This window comes from Botrytis sinoallii (assembly GCF_014898435.1).
Source record: "Botrytis sinoallii strain Bc 23 chromosome Unknown BSIN_008, whole genome shotgun sequence".
Classification (NCBI taxonomy): Eukaryota; Fungi; Ascomycota; class Leotiomycetes; order Helotiales; family Sclerotiniaceae; genus Botrytis; species Botrytis sinoallii.
Window position 1 is genome coordinate 1825610 of NW_024066035.1, and position 22196 is coordinate 1847805.

Sequence of the window (22196 nt, forward strand, 5' to 3'; positions counted from 1 at the left end):
AAAGTGTAAACCATAAATCGTACAATCAATAATGACCCTCGTGCGTGACCATAATGGATGAGGAAACCTTGGAACCTTGGAGCTATTTAACTTCCGTACAACTACACGATTGCGTGGCATTAGCTGAAATAACAAAAGCTTCGAAAGGTGCTGTTTTTATCTGATTTCTATATAGATGATTGTAATGTTGAATATCGACTTCCAGTCGAGGGTATCGTGACCCTCCCTAATCGTGACCCTCCCTAATCATGACCTAAATCGCCGTGTTGAATGCACATGCTTCCCTAACGCAAAACCCATCAACTCCGAATAGAAAATTTTTATCATCGGACATGCTCAATTTAATCCTGAGCAGCCAATGGACCATCCCCATCTTCTCTGATTTTTCTCGCACTATCTTCATCGTCTCCAAACTCCGTTACTATCCACAAGCAAAATTGTTCCCACTCCACGCTCCATTCTTGCAATCTCTTCGCTCTCACACCGTTACCCATCGAAGCTTCCTTAACATCCTCTAACCATTTGCCAGCGCTTTGATCCTCGAATGCTGCCCATCTTACACTGTTTTCAGCCAGTGAACCTAGGCCAGCAAGTCCAAGATTATCCCAGCCTTGCAGAGCTTGCCAGAAATCATGCGTCATACCATTAACATCCTGACCAAGAATCGAAGGGTCATCGTTACAGAGAGAGCAGGAAACTCCTCGTGCGAGAAGCGCTGGTAGAGGATGTGACATGATCGAAGCGCAGAGGCGAAGGACCTCGTTCGAAATTGGACAACTCTCTACGAGAATTTTCTTTTCCTTGACCAAATCAATCAATAAAGGATGCTTGTATAAGGAAAATCCATGACCAATGCGACGAGTTCCGAGTAGAACAGCATCGAAGAGATTCTGATCAGTATCGCTACCATCACCAAGACATTCTCCTGCATGAAAGAAGAAAGGGATTTCGACTCCTTCTTGCGCACACTGCTTCTTGAACCAGAAAAGCTCTGGCAGAAGATCTTTTAATGGTCTTCCAGCATCTTCTTGGCCAACAAGATCATATCCGGATATGAGATCCGGGTAAGTCATCTTGATTGTTAAACAAGCATCCATATCTTCTACGATCTTTCTTGTATCCAAAACTCGAAGACCAGTCCAAATCATCCTTGCTCCCCAGAATCCCTTACCCTCTTCTGATGCCTTGAACTTCTCAATTTCCTCTCCGAAAACTTTGAACATGTTGCTGTATGTATCATCTGCTATCTCTTGACCTTCACGGTAATAAAAGAATGTGAAAGCCAGTCGTAAATCCACCCATTTGACACCATCAGCAAGTAAAGTCTGCATCATTCTCTTCATGAATGCCTTGAATATAGGCTCATAGAAGATGACTGTGTTCAAAATCGTAAAAACCGAAGAGAACTTCCTCCAGACTGCATCAACGCCGTGATGATGTTCGATAGATTCAGTATCAGTAATGGTGCATCGACTTCGAAGCCAACGTAAGAATCCCTCTCGTCCACCTTCAGGAAAAGCCTCCGCAGCATCCTTCAAGGGCACAAAGCTAAATGGTTTATAGCCCTCCTTCCAAATTTCTGCACCTTCTCCATCTCCATTCTTCCTGAACCTAAACTTAACGGGCCCCGCCTCCCTACTTCCAGGCGAATCTAAAGCTCGATCACAGAAAATGCACATGCCCTCTGTCTTCAGCATTTCTTCAAACAAGAAATCATAATCAACCATCGCATCCATATGCGCATGCAAAAGCGCGCCCTTGGGCATCTTTTTTACAATCTGCCATAATTTCGTCTTCTCCATCCTTTCCTTTGCCAGACTGAACATCATACCTGGATATATATTCTTCCCCGTTTCTTGCGCAACATGGTCCTCGAATTCCGAAGTCCACGTAGAGGCTTGTTCTTCGAGACGGATTCGGGAGACAATGTTGCAGGCTTCTTGCGCAAGAGGTGAGAGAGCGGATCTGAATGCATAGTCTGTTGTCAAAAATATAAGTAAGTGACGAATTTGTAGTATGAAGAGATGTTACGAACCACTGCGCTGCTGTTTCTCCTGGTCTATAAGTGCTTCCCTTCCACCAATGTACTTGTTAATGAACGGTTCATCTTTTGCAGGAAGACCAGCAGCTATTTCGGCATATTCATCGTCTGGTATTGTGGATGGCCATGGGAGGTCTCTGACTCTATTAGACATGATTGTAGAGCAATTTGACTTGATTGATGGACTGTTGACATATAAGAGCTTGATGACAGGAGAAGCAGAATAGCTAGGTAAGCTTGGGAAGTGGCTAACACAACTATTTGAGTATCTGAAGGCTCAAAGAGTGGACACAAACTAATTTCTAATTATCTCCTCACTCCACTAACAAATCTTCGAATATCAATCTCAAATCACTTTGGTATAATGAATCATCGCTAAAGATTACAGAATAGGTAGGTAGTTGGTGTTGCACCAAAGCAGGAATGGGGGATGGCGGGGGTCCTTCCGATAAGAGCGATAAGCATTTGGTAAGAGTTTCTAAAGTTGACCCTATCCACGATTAATCTTTATTAGTAAAGGTCGAGGGTCTTCCTGGGTTTTGTCAGACCGTATCCATACTAGGTAGGCTTTGATACATCATCGTATTATTTTGGAGAGGGTCTTTTAATTTCTTATACAACAAGACTGAATTATACATCAATAAGAGAGTCAAAATCTACATTTCCGACATGTGTTAAGAAACCGGGTGTATATGTATCACGTTCTCCATAACCCTTCCACCGCCGAAAACCAATATATGCCGAAAGACGCCATGAATTCAAACTTCTTCCACAACTTCCCTCCACTATCAAATTCATGTTCTCAATGGTTTGAGTTTATCACAGTGATGTATACCCGTTTCGAAAATGGAAATTGACGGCACTACAGTTGTATGCTCTAAGCCACGGACTCAGCGTACGTCGACTCAGCATTGGATGGTGCCGATCGTAGGCGTCCAATGATACGAATTAAGTGCCCTCGTTGTTGAGATCCATCCAGTGCTCACTATCGAATTTCTATAATTTGAAATTCCTCCTCACCAGCGCTGACCTTATTTAGCATCGGAGTTACCAATGCTTCGATATCTCCAGCTTCGCCAATGTAGACATAGTGGTCTTCCACCCTTCGAACCAAGTGAAGTACCTCACTTCCCGCAAGAAAGACTATAATATCACCCTTCAATGCCGCAGTCGGAACGATGCTAAACTCGATGGAGGTCTCACTTGCAGTGCGTGCAACCCGGATATCGCCCGATTTTCCCAAGGTATGCAGGTCATCACTCATAGAATGATAGTCATCCCAATAACTTCCCGGGCCCGTCTTTCGATGATCCAGTAGTTTCCGGATAAACTGTATGACACTTGGATACGGATGCTCGAGCTTTTCTATGGCCTCGGTATCCTCGGCCAATAAATCCAAAATAGTATGAACTAAGTCACGATCGAAACAAGTCAACTCCACCAGCCATTTCCACCCAAGATGAACACGGTCCAAAACATCGAGACTAAACATTTTGTCACGATCTGGAAAAAGTGTTTGTAAGATTCGGATTACCCGAACAACCTCGGGAGATTCCCAGACTTCTTCTTCAATAATTCTACCCCAGAGCGCACTTGTGAGTTTAAGAAAAGGATGTCGGTCACCGAACGCCTGCTTATAGTTTAACAATTCGGAAACGGAAGATGCAAATTCTGGCAATGACTCGGCATCTCCGAGGACATCACTCGTATCATCGAGCGTTGCAATGACTAGTGCAGGAGCAAACAGGCTTTGTTTGCAGATTGAAATGTCATTCGCCCTATTGTTAAAATTACTTCGGTGCATATTGCGCTTCTCAGTTGAGGAAACCAGATAGGAAGGCTGATATGCATTTCCATTGGTAGAACAACCGGGAAAATTCGGTACCCAGGAAGGCAGCTCAGGGCCTTCCGGAGCTTTATTCGCATAACCAGCGCAGCGAAGGAAGTACAAAAGCGGAAGATTAAAAGGTCGTATAGCTTCAACGTGTTTGACGCAAAATTCGATATATACGTCAGCGACAGATGTATTAGAACTATAATCTGGTATGATATCTGAACCTGTAAGTCCCTGTAAGGCATAGACGTGGTCCTTTGGGTTTGTCGCTTTTAATGTGGCGCCTATTAAGTCTTGCGATCGTAACAGTGCAAGATATAAATCTCTATTCTGAGGGGTTAAAGTCTGCTTTCTGATATTCAATGATCGGGATTGTTCGATCCTCTTTAAGGGGTTGAAGGAAGAAAGATATATGATAGTCTTCCATAGATAGCTGTCGATATCTCGTGGTCTAGTTTGCGTCTTTAGGAACCCTGCCCAGAGAGCTACGAAGTAGAGTACGTACAGGAAAGTACGCTCAGATGTATGAAAGAAGACTAGGTCTTTTGAAAGTACAAGCTCTTGGTATATCCAGGCACGACTCCAGTATTGAAGATCCATGAACTCTCGCAAGGCTGTTCGAGCTTTGTTGCCATTACAAACGCTCCACTCGTCTAAACCCGAATCGTCGTTTCGTTTTGGAAAAAGTGCATATTTAGAGTCGGTCCCAAATAACTCCAGGTCATTGAGCATCCAATCTATCTTCACATCTTGATGTTCTATATCTTTTTTGAATCCACTCTCGAGTGCGCCAACACATATTGTGTTGATAGTATCGATCGCTGTTTCAATCAATGATGATTTCTCCGACATCAATGAGCAAAAAGTGTGCTCTGCTGACGAATAAATTTTCTTCATTAGAGGGACTTGGTGATTTTTTTCTTCAATATCTTGTTGATTTATGCAGATTGCATCTGCCCATAAGAGAAGAAGCCTGATACTGCCTTCCGACCTCTTCTCCATTTCTTGCCAATGCATTGGTACATATTTGAGGGCGTCTGCAAGGCTCTTGGTAACGAACAGTGTTGTGTCGTTGACGGTGATCTCTTCGGTCATCGCTGGATTACCCCATTGGTAGGAAAGCGCAACAAAGGTAGGGGATTCCAGGAGTGAGACGACTCTCGTTCTGCAGACGATGCTTGGATCAGTAGCAATGATTTCGAGCAGCCTGATTTCCTGTCGAGAGGTGTTCAAATCGCTGTATATTGAACTGGCAGCCATTGCAAGAGCTTCTGAAATGGAACAAATGAGTGATATAAACTCGTATGAGATATATCGTATGTCGATAATTGATGCTTCGAGTTTCACTGTTTGCGACGTTGAGGTTCAATAATATCGTTTTATGATTCCGCACTTACAGTGAGAGGCAACAAGTCAAAGGCTTGCACATAGTAGAGGCTCAATCCTGACGTGTACTTTGTTTGAGAAGCCTCGTTCGAGGCAGACTTTGATTTTTTGGAAAGTGAGGCTTCATTCTGCAATTTGCCTCGTTCCTCCTTTCGGCACATTTGTATACATTTTTTTATGTATAAATACACGTAGCGATACCCAACACCACTACAATTGCTTGCTGAAGGCTATGCATAGCCATATAGGTGTGGGACTGACGTGGCGACTGATTCTTATTCTGATTGGTAGCAGTATATATGCCTACGACCTCAATACAGAATCACGTAAACTATTTTGCGTACTGGCCCGAGCTGAATGCTGTAAATTAGAGGTTTTTAGAGACTCAACAAACTTACTGTATCTACTCGTCAAAATAATTGAAGATGCATAGAATATAACGCGTAAGGTAAATGTTTTATTAATAAGTATGATTCGGCCCTCGGGGTAGAGCATTTGACTTAGGCCTAAACTAAGATTTAGAAATCCGAATCTGATTGGGTCTGATAGAATCAATCTACGTAATTGAAACTAATGTTGAGAGATAATGCTGAAGAACTTTTTGAGTCTTAAAATTGAGTACATCTTTCGTTTTTCTGAGGTTTCTGATCTTGTGTCCGAATGATCATCTACAACATACTCTTTGGCATATTTTTGAGGGCCTGCCTTACTCCCAAATCGCCCAATACCTCCTCGGCTCCACCCAAGATAGCATCGAATTTGTACCTATAAGATATTAGCAAGATATTTCCGGTGAAAACTTCTCATAGCATGGGTACTCACGTTCTATGGAACATCTCAATGGTTCTTCCCATCCCACTCTGCGTAAGCGCACGTCCACCAAAAATCTGCACAGCTTCATCTGCACATTCATGAGCTGAACGGGTAGCGAACATCTTAAGGAGACCAATTGGGCCCGCGAGATGAGTCGCTTGTTGTTTGTATGGCATCAAAGTCATCTGATATGTGATATTCTCCAACCATGCTTGGTTTGCCTCACAGTGAGATATCATCTTAGCAAGCCTGGGAAGGTCAGTTGGGAGTTTCATTTGCACTTAACGAAGCAAAACTTACTTTTGTCGAATGACTGGCTGATCAGTCAATTTCTTGCCAAACACCAATCTTTGATTGCTCCATTTGATACATTCCTCTGTTGCTAGTCGCATCATGCGAGTGACACCACTAGCCATCATCCATCTTTCATGGTTGAAGTTACTAAGGATGACGTGGATACCCTTGTTCTCTACTCCCAAGAGATTCTCAACTGGTACCTTTACGTTATCGAAAGTGACGTAGGCAGTTCCAGCTGTAGGTGAGTAGGAGGTTTTTATTGGTGTTGTCTCTACACCCTCGCCTCTTTCAATCAATACAACAGACAGGCCCTTATCTAGACAGTTTGTTAGTAGGTGATTAGACATGAGAAGTGATGTTTAATAGTACCTGTTTTAACACCAGTGACGAAGTAATCGCAAAAGACTCCGTTGGTGATCCATTTCTTAGTACCATTTACGATATAGTGTTTGCCATCTTCGGTTTTCTCTGCGGTTGTTCGAATACCTGCGACATCAGATCCAGCAAACGCTTCGGTGATGGCCAAGCAAATCTTCTTCTTCCCACTAAACACCTCTGCGGCAATTTTGTTCTTCCATGCCTCATCGTTGGCAAATTGAAGAACTGCCGTTAGAGAAATAGTCATACCAGCCTGGGATTAAGTGTTAGACATGCATTGAAATATAGAGTAGGCTCTATATAAAAACATGGATTTATAACTAACCATATTCCCATCTTGAAATCCTCTTGCATTAGCGCGAACCATCTCCTGTCCAACGATCATGTCATGAAAATAATCGAACTCCTCCCCCTTCACGGCGCCATCCATAAGGTTAACACCATGTAAGTGTTTCCCTGGGCCCAATCTCATATGTAAGATCCCCATCTTCGACATTCGATCAATCAAGTGTTGTGGAATATGCGCCCCAGTTTTTTCGCACTCCTGAGCAACGGGGGTGACATATTGATCCGTGAAAACTCTCATTGCCTTTTGCAACCGCCTGTGACTTTCATTATAATAAGGACTCTTAAATTGTGGAGTTAGCCATGTAGGTTCTCCATATGGCACGACACTCAAATCTCCGACATTCTGTTCAATAACTTGCGATTTTTCGCCTTCAATTGTGCCAATACATAAATTCGAGTATTTTTGTAGGACTTCTTGTCGATGTAGGTTATAGAATGCTTCGGTTGCGTCTGTGCCGCCAACTTGTTTTAAGACGGATTCTCCTCCTGGATGAGCATCGACGAATTCAGTGACATCGTAGACCTTGCTGTCGATTATAAACCAGAGAGATTCCTCAGTGTTATTTTTGGAGACTTCGTCTCGCGTGAGGGTGTGGTGAGGCATTGTAATGTGTAGGAGGTAAGTGAATGGATGATAGTATATAACTTCCGCGCGAGATAAGACAATAAATGAGAGAATCAGAGCATGAAAGGAGAAGAAAAGAAAGATACAGACAGAGTCAGCGTAACCTGGGGATTCGGAATCATTGGAACGCGCCGTGATTACTATTGGCAGTGGGGAATGTACCGAAACCTGGGGAACGGGGGCAAAATACCGAGGTTCAATTAACCAATTAGCGTTCTCGAATTACTAGCGTGTCCGGACTGCAATCCAAAGCTTTCGGATGTTTGGATTGTACACTTCACTTGTGTGGATTCGATGATTCTTCTCATCAATTTGTACTCTCGTCACTGGCTTCAAATAAGTATATTGCAACGAGGGGGATAGTAATAACTAAAGCCACACCAAATTCAACTGTACTCAGGCATCGTCGTATATCCACAGAGCATTGCGTAAGTTTTACACATACTCACCAGGAAGAATTGTACAAATGTGCATGTTTTCAAACCGCATAGAGGCTCACCGGAGAAACGACGAATTAGATATCAAATTAATTCATTGCTGTTGATAAAGACCATGATAAGTCTATAAAAATGCTTTGTCCATTTCTGGCTGATGTTAAGTTCTAACTTTCTTCCCTTTCTATTCTAATCAACACTTGCAGAAGGAGGAGGGAGAGTGTATGTGGAATGTGTATTTATCGCTTAGAAGATTGGTCCCCCATTTACAAACACTGTATAATCCCGATGAGAATTTGCGGGGGATATTTTACCTAAAGCTCAAAATCGAGAGTTCTAATCTTGATCATGAGAATTTCCTCTTCGAGACAACAGCAGCAAGGAAGGTGACGAACGCGGAGAAGAAAGAAGTACCTCGGATGAACCACTTGACCTACCAGGTTGTCTACCAGATCAACCAATCATATCTCAAGTATCGTATCCATCAAATCATTGCATCTGATGCGCATCTCTACTATTGGAATTTGAAATCTAGTGATTCCTATTTACATGTATTATACGTACAATTTGCAGTCTGCATTTAGCACTTCTGTTTTATTGTCGTGGCAATAGATGCCGGATAAAAGCCAGGGGTATAACTGCAATCCCAATGAAGTTATTCACTATCTCAGATCTTTCTCAAATTGGAACAGTTTCCGATGCATACCAAGCCGGGGATTGGCCGAATTCAGAGTAATGGCTTTGGAGGGGCGCATCAATAGCTTCTTTACATGTTCCCCGCGTTCACTGGAAGAATATGAGGTATATAGTTCTGATTCTGTCTAAGATCTTATCAAGATGATTCATTGATCGTTGCGGGAATCATATTTCAAGCTGAAGTGTCTGTCTTTGAAATTGAACAATATGCTTCTCCAGGGTATCACCACATGGCTCTTGATTTCTCTCACTGTGGCCCTGCCTGCTCCAGAGAGACGCCAATTGGCACCTACAGTTCAAATATCACATGCCAAAATCATCGGGTCTAGCACATCAGGGATTGACACATTCAAGGGAATTCCCTATGCCCAGCCGCCCACCGGATCTCTTCGCTTGAAACCACCCAAAAGTATCACCAAACACATGGGAACTATCCAAGCAACCAGTGTCCCCACAGCTTGTCCCCAAGGTTCGGTCTCCGGTCCCGTCGGCGAGGATTGTCTAACACTCAACATCCAACGCCCCTCAAACATCACCAGACACTCTAAACTCCCTGTGCTCTTTTGGATATACGGCGGCGCTTTTGCAGGCGGCTCCACTCAATCTTTTGACGCAACACAACTTCTTCAAACTTCCATTTCGAGTTCCCAGTCTTTCATCTACGTAGCAGTAAATTATCGCCTAGGAGGTTTTGGTTTCCTAGCCGGTTCCGAAATCCTCAAAGATGGGTCTTCTAATCTCGGCTTGTTGGATCAAAGATTAGGTCTCCAATGGGTCGCCGACAATATCGCTTCTTTTGGAGGCGATCCTAATAAAGTCATCATATGGGGGGAGTCCGCAGGTTCAATTTCAGTATTTGATCAAATGGCTCTTTATGGCGGCCAATACCATTACAAAAACAAGCCTCTATTCCGCGGTGCAATCATGGATTCCGGCTCCATCACTCCCGCCCAAACAGTCGATAGTCCGCGCGCACAAGCAGTATACGACCAGGTCGTGCTCGCGGGCGGCTGTCAAAATTCCACCCACACACTCAAATGTCTCCGCGCCCTCCCTTACAAAACATTTCTCGCCGCAACTCTAACTCCCCCCTCCTACACATCCTACACTTCCCTCGCACTCTCCTATCTCCCACGCCCCGACCACAAAAACGGCGTTCTCCCCGCCTCCCCCGAAATCCTCGCTTCCCGCGGCCACTTCGCCCCCGTCCCCTTCATAATCGGCGACCAAGAAGACGAAGGAACATACTTCGCCCTCGCCCAAACAAACCTCACCACCACCACCCTCCTAACCAACTACCTCCAAACCATCTTCTTCCCCTCCGCCCCCCCTTCCAAAATCGCCTCCCTCGTCGCCGCCTACCCCGACGACCCCTCCGCCGGCTCCCCCTTCAACACCGGCCCAAACTGGAACATCTACCCACAATACAAACGTCTCGCCGCCCTCCTCGGCGACATCGTCTTCACCCTTTCCCGCCGCCTCTTCCTATCCTACGCATCCCGCATCCACCCACACGTAAACATCTACTCCTACCTCTCCAGCTACGGCCACGGCACCCCCATTCTGGGCACCTTCCACGGAAGCGACATCGCCGTCGTCTACGGCCAATCCCTCGGGTTCCCCCAACAATCCATCCAGAAATACTACCTCAATTTCCTGCACACGCTCGATCCGAACCGTGGCCCACATCATCATGGGTATGGCAGCGCGAGTGAAAATCATAATTCCTACCCCAGCACAAATACAAATACAACTGCAAGCGCAAATACAACGCAACTCCTCACCTGGCCCCCCTGGACCTCGCAGAAAAAACAACTGCTCAATTTCCAGGCGACGCAGAATCTATTGATCACGGATGATTTTCGTCAGACACAGTATGAAGTGCTTAAGAATATAGTGGGGGTTTTGCACGTGTGAGTGAGGAATGAGATAGACGTGCGAAGTGCGGGGTTGTTGATTTGGAGGGGGGGGGGGGGTTGGTTATATCCGACACATGAAGAAACGAAGGGATAATAGGGAGAAGGGGGGATGCTTGTATACTGTATACTATATACAACACACTACTAGAGTGTTGGTATCACGGTGATGTTTTGCGCATAGTTATGATTAGATTACCGATAACCAGATAGGGAAAAAAAGTATGTCGTTCTTAAAGCTTTTTATTCAATAGTGATATAATACTCAACCTGACTTGAGAATAGATATTGCCAGTTTTTCTTATAGTTTATGTTAATCTGTTCGCTAAAATCTGTCTACAGTTGTGTAGAGAGTAACAAGCGTAAGTTGGTGAAACCTGCACCATGGTATATATATGCCTCATCCCCAGTCCCATTGCCTCGTTCCCAGTCCCTTACCCAAACCCTCCATACCCCAATTTGTACGCTAAAAATCACAGACTACCAAAACACCATCCATTTATCCACGCCGGGATTTCATAAAATCATGGTATCCAAGCATACATCGACTATTTCTTCTCATCTTCGACCTCCGCTTCATGATTTTCCCATCTTCTCTTAACCATTCGAACCCATCTTCTCCTCCTCCATTCTCCCCTCCTACCAGCCCCGTCAACCTCACTCGATTCCTCCCAACTAATCGGAACGCCTTTCTTCCCTCTCATACTTCCTAGATTACTAGTACTCCCCGTATCCATGACGCCCACGGAATCCTCCTCTTGTCCCTCGTACCTAATATCATAAACCCATCTTTCACCCTCTGTTTCCACCTCTACACCTGTAATAATCCTTTCTTCAACCCATTCTCTACTCCACAAATCCAACGCCCATTTCTTTTCACTCCATTCCCAACCTCTCGGGCTTTTTACATCCTCGAAAAAGCGACATCCGATTGGCCGGCCAGTTTCAATTCGCATACTACTCATTGGATCATAAGGTGAGCTGCTGAATACAAAATGTTCCCACTCGCCGGCACGGGAAAGTTTTTGGAGCTCGAAGATTTCTACTTCGCGGGTTTCGGGAGAGGAATCGAGGATGATGTCATGAGAAATAAAGGTTTCGAGGCTAGTTTGGAGGGGTTTGGCGCGCGGTTGTACGACTGTCGTATGTGTTGTGATCATTTGGCGTTGAATGGTTGGATGGCCGAGAGATGTAATGGTCCAGCCTATTGTGAGGAAGATAAAGCGCCATGGCATGAGATGAGAAGCGATGAACATAAATGCTGCTGTTACTACAAGGAAAAGAAACAAAGTAGATGACAGTGGTTCGTTAGAGAAATTTGTGGAGGGAGATATTAGAGCAATTATTGTATCGTGGAGGCGAGAGAAATCTTCCATGCAGTTTTGGAGGTCGCGCATGTTGCGGAAGAAATCTTTAGAAAGCTCTTTAACGGGTTTGACAACTGGCGCTGGAGCTATTGGCGGACCTGTTGTGGAATATGTGAACGAGTCCGTAGTTATAGTTGTAGGAGGCGCGGGGTGACGAGCAATGAATGAAGGTATGAGGATTGCGAGGAGAAGAACCGCCAACGGAAGAACGGTAAGAAGATATGGATCTAGGCAGACAAAAGTATATACTGCAAGAAATGAGAGAGTATGCGACCATTGTTTCCAGCTTAGTAGACGTATCACTTTGGCTTGGAAGACGAAAACCACTCCTATTCTCGCATTGAATCTTCTGAAATTGTTCGACATGGTCGTTATATTGAAAGCAGGTCTCTCAACAAAATTTGGAGGGGTAGTAGCCGTATCTTTTCCATTTTCGCCAAGGTCCTCCACTGGTATCACCTGTTGTAATAATCTGTTGTAATCAGTAGAGTCCTAAGATGACCAACGTCGCAATGTAGAGTTTCGACGTACTTTTCAAGTAATCTATCTTGTACAGTTGCCGAAGTTTCCGAAGCTTTACTCTGTGCCTTTTTGAAGTTCTCCTTCAATTCCGATTTGTGTCTTCTTAGTCTTTCTCGCGTCCCTTCTTTCTTAGACACTCCGTTTGCATCCTCCACATCGTCATTAAGGTCGTCTGTGTGATCGAATCTTATCACCGGGATAGGATCATCACGATTCACAAACGCATTTGCCGTAAACTCATCCATCTTCCGAGACTTTTTGAAGTATTAGGCTGCTTCGCGGAAATTGAGGGATTGTGTCTGAGTTGGAATTCCAACGATCCTTATAAAGATCTATGAGGGGGTAATCTATTCATAGAAGAAAGCGTTCAGTCGCAGTGTTTCGTTTCTTCACGGATAATAAGGTTCCAGCCCATGTGGTAAGTGAGTAACATGCTTCAAATTAATTGAAAAGTGATTCCAGTTGTGAACATTAAGTTGAGGTTTGACCAATTCTCTAATGTTTGTCTACGAAGCTCAAACATCTTGGTGTTTGAAGTTGACGCGCTTAGCGATCGATGAACCTACGAGCCTACCTGCGGGAAGAGAAGGCATGACGTTTTTGCCGCCGACCACCGACCACCGACCACCCGCAATTGGGCTGAAGCGGTTGGATTTCGGACTTGACTAAATTTCGACTAATTCGAAAAAAATAAATTCCCTTCGTTCCGTCTTACCGTCCCGTCGTAATAGACTTCTTATCCACGCAAGGAGCTATGATTTAAGTTTATTGGGCATGTCTTGAATATGGGATCAGTACTTTTGGGATTCGGGAATCAATTGAAGATTCCCCAGAAATCATAAGAAATGATCTCGGGATGGAGGAAAACGGCAATAAATAAGTATAAAACGCTGTTAATCCATGATCACAATAACGGCTAGACGATACCGCTTATGCTGTTGTGTGACCCCTTTTTCAAGCTCCAGCTGTAGATTATACATGAAGGAGTACAGTGCCATGCTCTCTTTCGTACAGAAATATCACGGCTTCAAACCCAACTCAGTTCTTGTCGTTGAAACATGGTTTTAGCCTTTATCAATCTTTTAACTGGGTAATCTTCTTATCATTCGGAATATTTTTCCTACTCAAAACATTGCCTGCACGTGTCAGGGGCTCACAAACTAACAAGCAAGAAGAAAGGCCACTGGCTTGGTCTTACCTACCTACTTGTTAGTATTTGGTGACGGAAGCAGGTGATGCTTTGATGGATGAAAACAGCATCTTGGGAAAAAGGGGTGTGACATCCTGTTTGCATTGTTGTACATTCTCTATGCTTTAGGTGGATCTGTACCTCACAGAATTTGATGTCTAGAGACTCCCTACATGCGATATACATTAGTGGAGGATGGTGTTGCCATGGTGTACAAAAATCTGAAGCCGAGTAGGGCAGAAACCTCCATGGAGCATAGTCTCCATAAGATTGCATGTATTAGGAATAGGAATGTTAGAGAGGGGAGGAGAGGAAGAGGGCTCACTCGGCACAAATCCAGATGAGATTAAACTTTGTATCTTGGAAGGAGAAAGTCTGTTATTTACTTGCAATCCTGCGATATCGATTTGTATACTAGATATAGATAGAATTTATACCTAGGTAGGGAGATACTTTTGCCTGGGTATCAACTTGCATACTGGGTACTCGAGCACTGACTTCAGAAACCCTACACTCATAATCTTACCAGTCCAATTTGCATGCTACGGAGCAGATAGATTGAGAACTCCATACATCCCATCATTCACATAATATACCTTTACGCCCGATAGTCATCGTGAATTATTAGACATACCATACCACGATATCGAGCATTCTCCAACCTGGAACTTCCTCCACCAGACCATCAATATTGGATACTCGGTATATACTAAATGCAGATTACCATCCATACATGGGTGTCCTCATCAATCCACGATATCATTATCAAATAATCCTTCCCTATAGCGAGGAAGCATTGAAAGCATTGACAGTGGTAATAAAGTTGTGATTGCATTGCTTGGGTCTCCTGGAAAGAGTTCGTCGTCCTGTCGAATTTGTGAATTAACTTTATTGATGGTCTCAAGATAGCTACAAGGAGGAGAAGATGTGAGGGGTGAGGGAGGCGTTGGCGTTGTTCGAGGAGCAGGAGCAGGATCAAGACTCAAGAGTGAATAAGAAAGATAACAACTTCCAAGCCACCTTGACCGCCGAGATGATCAGAATTCATTGCAGTCCTTACTGCGGTCTCTCCTAGGTAGCATTCTATTTATTACACTGTACTACATTGTATTAGTTTGGTTCATTGAATGGAGTTTGTAAATTTCTTCCAATTTTGATAGGCTCAACATATTTAAGTGTACTCCATCTTACTCAGGTGTCCTGTGGTTTCATTGGCTCATTGATGGGATTTTGATGATTTTGATGATTTTGCGATTTTATTGTTGCATCGATTCCAATTTTGATAGGTTCAAAAGTCATCTTGTTACATCTAGCCAAAAGAAAAGAGAGTGCCCTTCCTGCGTACATAGTACATACTGTACATACTACTCGTACATACTGCTCACGTACTTACATACTGCTCACATTCTCACATACTGCTCGTACATAAACATAACGGTACCAAAAGAAAAGGACCTCAGTCTTCTAGTCTTCCAGTCTTCTAGTCTTCCAGTCTTCTAGTCTTCCAGTCTTCTAGTCTTCCAGTCATCCAGTCATCTAGTCGCCCAGTCCCCAGTCTCCAAGTACAGTCAGTCACTCAGTCCCTCAGTCACTCACTCACTCACACTCACTCACTCACACCATCCAGAATCTAGATCCACTTTTTGTTTCTATAGGCAACGGCAAAGACCTTGATCATAAACCCCCCAACCCTTACCACCCTGACTTCCCTGAGCCACCTCGACTCTCGAAAAGGTACGGGAAACATCAAGCTTTTATCCCATTCGCAGTACCAGTAACCAGTAACGGGAACGTACAGGTACAGGCTTGCAATCCATCCCCAAAATATTGTTCAACTTCTATTAGTCTATCTGCAGCCTCAGAGAGACTGACTCTCCATACAATAAAAAAAAAATACAATACAACATCCACCGCTACCTTCATTTCACCACTAAACACAATCCACGAGCCATTCCTCGAGATATCTTCCAATCTTCGAATCCAAAAAGAGGATACCATCAATTGACGCGCTTTATTTCTGTGGAGAAGGAAAAAAAATTAGATATTGACTCTTGAGAGACACTGTTACCGATAGCTTTCCTCTCCATTTTACTGGGTTCCCATTTACAACGACTTCCCTGTCTACTAATTATACCCTACGACGGCCATTTGAAATGAGATAGTCCATCGACAAACTCGGCCCTTAAACGGACTGAGCTCAAGGAAAAGCAAAATCCTTTACTCGAGATTAATTTCTGTCGCTGGCTTCCCCCAGTGACTTTAGTTCCTTATTCATGATTCGGGAACAGAGGGCTCCTTCAGGTCCACGACCTGACCTTTCACCCACAAGACAGTAAGATTCCCAACCTTCAAGAGGGGAGCCATTCGAGGCGCTCATATTTACTAATATTTTGAACAGAAGGATTTCTGAGAATTATCCTCCCAGTGTAGGCACAGGAGGTTCGCGTCTGATAGCTGGGACAGAGCCGACACTGCATGCTCCACAACGAAACAATCATACCCTATTTACATTTGGAGGTCACAACGACGATAATTCGGCTTCTTACGACTTTTTGCCTTCTCCCAATTTTGACGACCTGCAGACTAGCATCTCCAATGAACTACAGCTCACAGCACAATATCCGGCAACAGGTGGGGGAGATTCAATGCCGAGAGAGAAGCCTTCAATGGGGGAAATTAAAGCATCTATGAACAATGGGCGAGGAATAGGTTCTGCGCGTGGAGTGTCTGGACCACGACCCGCGAGAACCTCCTCTTTTCAACGTAGGCAGAGTGTGAGCAATCGTCAAGGTAGCATATCTTCAACAGCTTCTTCAACTGCATCGGGGAATATGGACCCGCCATCTGCTCCTCTAGCCGTTCGAACTCGACGAAATCAATATCCTCCGATATCTGGAAGTGCTGCCTCCAATGCGCCTGCTGCTAGAATACCGCGCAGATCTGTAGGAGGTGCTGAGTCGGATAGCTCAAGCAAGGCAGGGGCCACACAAAGACGACGTCCGAGTCTTGCTCCAAGTACATCATTACAATCTTTGTCGGATGCTGCCAATGCATCTGCAAGATTGAATAGTACAGGAGTTCCAAGTTATATGGATGGAGCAAGAGGTACCACTGCCTCGAGAGCAGCTAAAACTAAATCATTGCAACCTCCGAGTAAAGGGCAACCCCAAGTTTCTATTCAGCCTGGCACACCAGACCACAGTAGATCATCATCCCTTGCTGCAAAGTCACCCGGAAGGCCCAGCGGAACAGGAATACCTGCAACCACACCATCATCAACCTCGAAGCGGATGTCAGTCTTGCCAGGTACTTCCCATGCAAGTGGACTTGGGGCTAGAACCATCAGCCCTACAGATACTCGAAGAGCCAAACGATTATCGACTCACCAAGGAAATCCTACTGTTTCGCCAGGTACACCGCCAACTCCACAGCCTGACTCGTATCCGGCATTTACTCCTCGAGGGTCTTCAAGGTCCCCTTCAATGTTACCTCGAAAGGTGCCCACACCTTCATCATCTCGAACTACTCCGGATAGTAACCGTAAGTACAATTCTGCTATTTCAGCTGCGTCGAGTTCAAGCTGTAACACGTCTCGAAATACTACAGGTTCCTTACAGCCTCGAGTGTCATCACTTGCCCCCACGACATCAAGGTTACCAACACCCAAGTCACGAAATGTTCATAGCTCAGCTGGTAATAATGAGGAGGAAGATGTTCCGCCAGTTCCTGCGATACCCAAAGCGTATGAATCCCCCAAAGATTCTCCTATCGAAACTCCATTTTTCGCCAAGAGGAAATCAAGCATGCCGTTTGATGCTAGTAGTATTAACAGTACTTCAACAAATAGCATTTCTGGTAGGAACTCTGCACGTGAACCAACCAAGATCGAACGAGAGCCAAAGAGGTCGAGGCATGCGCCACCTAGCTCGAATTCAGATCTTGAACAGCAAAAGCAAAATACTGCGACTCCCAAGAAAAAGAACCTTCAACCACTTCGTCTGCCACCCTTGAATTTGTTGCCATTAAGCGCTCCTACGGCTGCAAAGGCTGCGGCCATATCCAATCCTGAGCCTTTACCAAATGGTGCCATTACACCTCCGCCTAAGCGGACAAATACAAAAACCCCAAGTTCACCCATGACAGCTTCCAAGACCTCGTTCTTTTCCCGTCGTAACGAAGATAAATCGGAGCATCATATGCCTAAAATGCGGAGCAATAGTTCTATCCATCATAGACCTACGGAATCTTCGCAAGTATTTGGAAGTAACAGTGGGACGAAGCCCATACCTATAGCTAACAACCGTCCACCACCGCCTAGGGAAACCTCCCCATATCTATCCTCATCTCTTCCCAAGAACAACGCTGGCCAGCATCTCATGCCTCGGTCCAAAACTAGTGGCGATTTCACTACAATGGACACTTCGACGACTGAAAACAAGCCGGCAAGGTTGACTGGGCCACGTGCCTTGAAGGTGAATAGATTAGCTAAAACAGATACTCCTGCGGAAGTCTCAAGTCCGGAAGAACCCCCAACACCATCTTCAACAACCTCGTTGCGAAGAAAGTTGAGTCTTGGTTGGAAGCGATCTGGATCGAAGAACGCCGCAAGCAATGCTCAAGCAACAGGCGGAAGAGAAGTTAATCAACCACCTCCTCCGCCAAAACATGATAATATGCCACCGCCTAGATTGCCTGCTTCTTCTACCATGAACAATATGAGTAGCAATAACAAAGAAATTCCCAGTCCTAGTCCTTCGGTCAAGTCAACCACGACTACTACTTATCTCAATTCTAGTCGAAGGAAGAGCTCAGTTTCGAGCCTTAATATGATTACAGGTCATGACAGAACAAAGAGTGATAGCTGGGGTTTGAATCGAAACAGTCCGAAGAAAGAGACGTCAACTGACTCCATGGCTTCTGAGAGAAATATCCCAACCGCGACTTCTCGAACTACGTCTTCTGTTATGCATAGAATGCTCAATCCAAAGGCCTCTAGTACTAGTATTAGACATCAAGATCACTGGACATCGGAATTGGACAAGGATGATCTTCTGGCGGAAGAGGAGATGAAGAAGCTCGGCAATAAACGAAAGGAAACAGAGACAGCAGCTCGTCAATTAGATGCTCTAAGAAAACGTGCTACTCCTAAGGATCGAGCGAACCCTCAACAGGCTCTCAAACTTGTCTCGCATCTCAACATTTACGAGAAAGGGGAAATTGTCGATTACAAGGACATTTACTTTTGTGGGACATCTAGTGCAGCCAAACATGTTGGTCAGCTTCAATCCGATGCCGCCAATTTCGGGTACGATGATGAAAGAGGGGATTATCAAATCGCCACTGGAGATCATCTCTCATATCGTTATGAAATCATCGATGTTCTTGGTAAGGGAAGTTTTGGTCAAGTCGTAAGATGTATTGATCACAAGACTGGAGGATTAGTGGCTATTAAGATCATCCGGAACAAGAAGCGATTCCATCAGCAAGCTTTGGTAGAGGTTAACATCCTCCAAAAGTTGCGCGAATGGGTATGTAATTCCAATCACTTCACTCAGTAACCAGCTAACATTTGTAGGATCCCAAAAACAAGCACAGCATGGTCAACTTTGTTCAAAGCTTCTACTTCCGTGGTCATCTTTGTATCTCTACTGAACTTTTAGATATGAATCTCTATGAGCTCATCAAAGCTCATTCTTTCAGGGGTTTCTCGCTCAAGATCGTTCGACGATTTACAAAGCAAATGCTTAGCAGTTTGTTGCTTTTGAAATCCAAGAAAGTCATTCATTGCGATTTGAAACCCGAAAATATTCTCCTTGCACATCCCCTTCATTCGGAGATTAAGGTTATTGACTTTGGATCAAGTTGTTTCGAGAACGAGAAGGTATACACATATATCCAATCCCGATTTTATCGATCGCCTGAAGTTATCCTTGGTATGACATATGGTATGCCGATAGATATGTGGAGTCTTGGATGTATCTTGGCGGAGCTTTTTACTGGAGTGCCCATCTTTCCTGGTGAAAACGAACAGGAACAACTCGCCTGCATCATGGAAGTGTTTGGTCCACCGGAAAAGCATTTGATTGAAAAGAGTACTCGCAAAAAGCTTTTCTTTGATTCTCTCGGAAAACCACGCCTCACGGTATCTTCAAAGGGACGCAGACGTCGACCATCCTCGAGATCTCTTCAGCAAACCATCAAGTGCGATGACGAAGTTTTCCTTGACTTCTTGGCACGTTGTCTCAGGTGGGATCCTGAAAAGCGTCTGAAGCCTGATGAAGCTGTTAGGCATGAATTTATCACTGGTCAAAAGGCAGCTGCTCCACCCCGTATCAATACTCGAATCGACTCGCCAATAAAGCGACACAATACCACCGCTGCACCTGCTTCCAATAGACCCCTTCCAGAACCACCTGCTTACAAGAGTGGTTCATCTGTTCGGCCACCCGCAGCTGGGATAAGTCCAAGTAAAGCTCTTCCTCCTCGGAGACAATCCAATGCCACAACATTGACTGGACCTCCTGGGCCGAAACGTACAAGTACTGGAACCGTGGCAATTTCTGGTAGTAGCGGCTTGCCCCGAGTCACACGAAGTGTCAGCTCGAAACAGGATTTAGCATCAGCGGGGGCATCGGCAGCTATGAGTAGTCGGCGAGCATTATAGAACATGTAATGTATGAAACGAAAAGTGTTGAGAATGAAAAAATCATTCATACCACTCATTGGGTACATAAGGAGCGGATTATACGAATAGACGAGTTTTTATTACTTCACTGCAATTCTCTTTCCTTCGTTTGAAGTTGTCCTTTATTGCATAGCAGCGAGGTCGGCCGGAGCATTTTTCTTTTCTTATTTTTTTCTTGTCACATGTCTTTCCATGATGCATACCCACTGCGCAAACAACTATACATACCTCATTCGTTTAAAAGCATAATGCGAATCGTATAACTCTAGCCGAAGCCTTTCATTTGATATACTGAAAGTTAATCAGGCGTTCTTGTGGCAGCAGGGCTGTAAGCTAGAACAATCTGGAGTATCCTTTTTGTGGGCGGACCGCGCATTCATTGATACGCATATAAACACTACTATAATTTAATTTGACGTCTTTCATTCACGAAATTATTTACTGGGAGTTTGGGAGTTTTTCAATTAAGAAAAGATGGGTTGGAGGGGGGAGGGGGAAGGGGGAAGGGGGAAGGGGGAGGTGGAGGAGTGAAAAAGATTTGTGGGGAGGATGAAGCTTGTTTGAGGAAGCTCGTTTGCATGTAGGGGAGCTTGTTTGCACGAAGGAGCTTGTTTGTATGGAGATTCTGGTCGTGGTGATTACAATACATTGTAAAAGGATGGAAGCGGGTACGGATTGGAATTGAATGATAGGGAATTGATGAATAGCATTGAGATGAATAAGATGAATAAATTATGTATATTAATGTTTTGTACCTTTTTTTTCTCTGATGGTGATGGTGATGATGATGATTTTGACCTTGATGTTTATGTTGATCCGGCTGTTGAGTGGGTGTGGATGTAGGTATGGGTGTAGGTGTGGTTGGGGAGTTTCAAGCTTGATAGATGAGGTGAGGGGGTTGATCTTGTAGGTGGGTAGATGAATGGGTAGATGAATGGGTAGATGAATGGATCGGTGGTCTACTAGCTATACTATACTATATTATAAGCTAGCCATGCTCTTGACACTTGTGGAAGTTGAAATTGTTAATTGCAGGGTAGCTAGCTGGTTTGTTGATTGGATGGATGGATGGATGGATGGGTGGATGGGTGAATAGACAAATGAATAGGCGGATTAACCTTAAAGGAACTCTAGATTTTTTGGATATTATTGTGTTTTGATATCATTGTGTTTTGTTATGTTCTATTACATGGTCCCTGCTATGGATCGTTGTGTTATGTATTATTATTATATATATTATTATTATCATCATGTATATCATACCATGTAACTTCCAAGGTTACCTACCTAGCTTTAAATATGTGTATGTGTATTGGTATGTGTATTGGTATTGGTATTGGTATTGGTATTTCAAATACCTACCATTCATCAACTATACGCAAAATGTATAGCTTCTATGTGCTTGTCGTCTCTCAAGTAATAGCACACAATGAGCAAGACAGATTCTCTCCTAATACACTATCCATACAAGCAGCAGAAGCACATAATTGAAGGAATATAGACGATGACTACTTTTTTAGTCCTCGCACTGCATAGATAGATTTCATCCACTTTTCATTGTTACATCATATCATTGAGTTGATAAACTATACCGCCTCCTTAATCCCGAATCACTTTCTATCTCACTTCTTTCCACGACATACATTCACATATCCATTCATACTC

The 22196-nt window shown here is 44.2% G+C and overlaps 6 protein-coding genes across 6 annotated transcripts; 2 read left to right on the forward strand and 4 right to left on the reverse strand.

Annotated features, from left to right (window-relative positions):
• Positions 1 to 341: 341 nt before the first annotated feature.
• Positions 342 to 2195, reverse strand: EAF02_005528 (uncharacterized protein; the record flags this gene model as incomplete). The annotated part of the gene is made up of 2 exons (XM_038901576.1): positions 342 to 1978; positions 2036 to 2195. 2 exons carry the CDS (start codon positions 2193 to 2195, stop codon positions 342 to 344), a joined length of 1797 nt encoding a protein of 598 aa, XP_038758916.1.
• Positions 2196 to 3026: 831 nt separating this feature from the next.
• EAF02_005529 (uncharacterized protein) lies at positions 3027 to 5135 on the reverse strand (the record flags this gene model as incomplete). Its single annotated transcript, XM_038901577.1, has 1 exon — positions 3027 to 5135. The coding sequence occupies one exon, from the start codon at positions 5133 to 5135 to the stop codon at positions 3027 to 3029; it is 2109 nt and encodes a 702-aa protein (XP_038758917.1).
• Positions 5136 to 5698: 563 nt separating this feature from the next.
• EAF02_005530 (uncharacterized protein) lies at positions 5699 to 7701 on the reverse strand (the record flags this gene model as incomplete). Its single annotated transcript, XM_038901578.1, has 5 exons — positions 5699 to 6026; positions 6084 to 6323; positions 6375 to 6687; positions 6741 to 7002; positions 7075 to 7701. The coding sequence occupies 5 exons, from the start codon at positions 7699 to 7701 to the stop codon at positions 5930 to 5932; spliced, it is 1539 nt and encodes a 512-aa protein (XP_038758918.1). The 3' UTR covers positions 5699 to 5929.
• A 1358-nt stretch (positions 7702 to 9059) lies between these two features.
• Positions 9060 to 10769, forward strand: EAF02_005531 (uncharacterized protein; the record flags this gene model as incomplete). The annotated part of the gene is made up of 1 exon (XM_038901579.1): positions 9060 to 10769. The coding sequence occupies one exon, from the start codon at positions 9060 to 9062 to the stop codon at positions 10767 to 10769; it is 1710 nt and encodes a 569-aa protein (XP_038758919.1).
• A 547-nt stretch (positions 10770 to 11316) lies between these two features.
• On the reverse strand, positions 11317 to 12902 carry EAF02_005532 (uncharacterized protein; the record flags this gene model as incomplete). Its single annotated transcript, XM_038901580.1, has 2 exons — positions 11317 to 12607; positions 12667 to 12902. The coding sequence occupies 2 exons, from the start codon at positions 12900 to 12902 to the stop codon at positions 11317 to 11319; spliced, it is 1527 nt and encodes a 508-aa protein (XP_038758920.1).
• A 3217-nt stretch (positions 12903 to 16119) lies between these two features.
• On the forward strand, positions 16120 to 20510 carry EAF02_005533 (uncharacterized protein; the record flags this gene model as incomplete). Its single annotated transcript, XM_038901581.1, has 3 exons — positions 16120 to 16178; positions 16245 to 19374; positions 19422 to 20510. The coding sequence occupies 3 exons, from the start codon at positions 16120 to 16122 to the stop codon at positions 20508 to 20510; spliced, it is 4278 nt and encodes a 1425-aa protein (XP_038758921.1).
• Positions 20511 to 22196: the final 1686 nt, after the last annotated feature.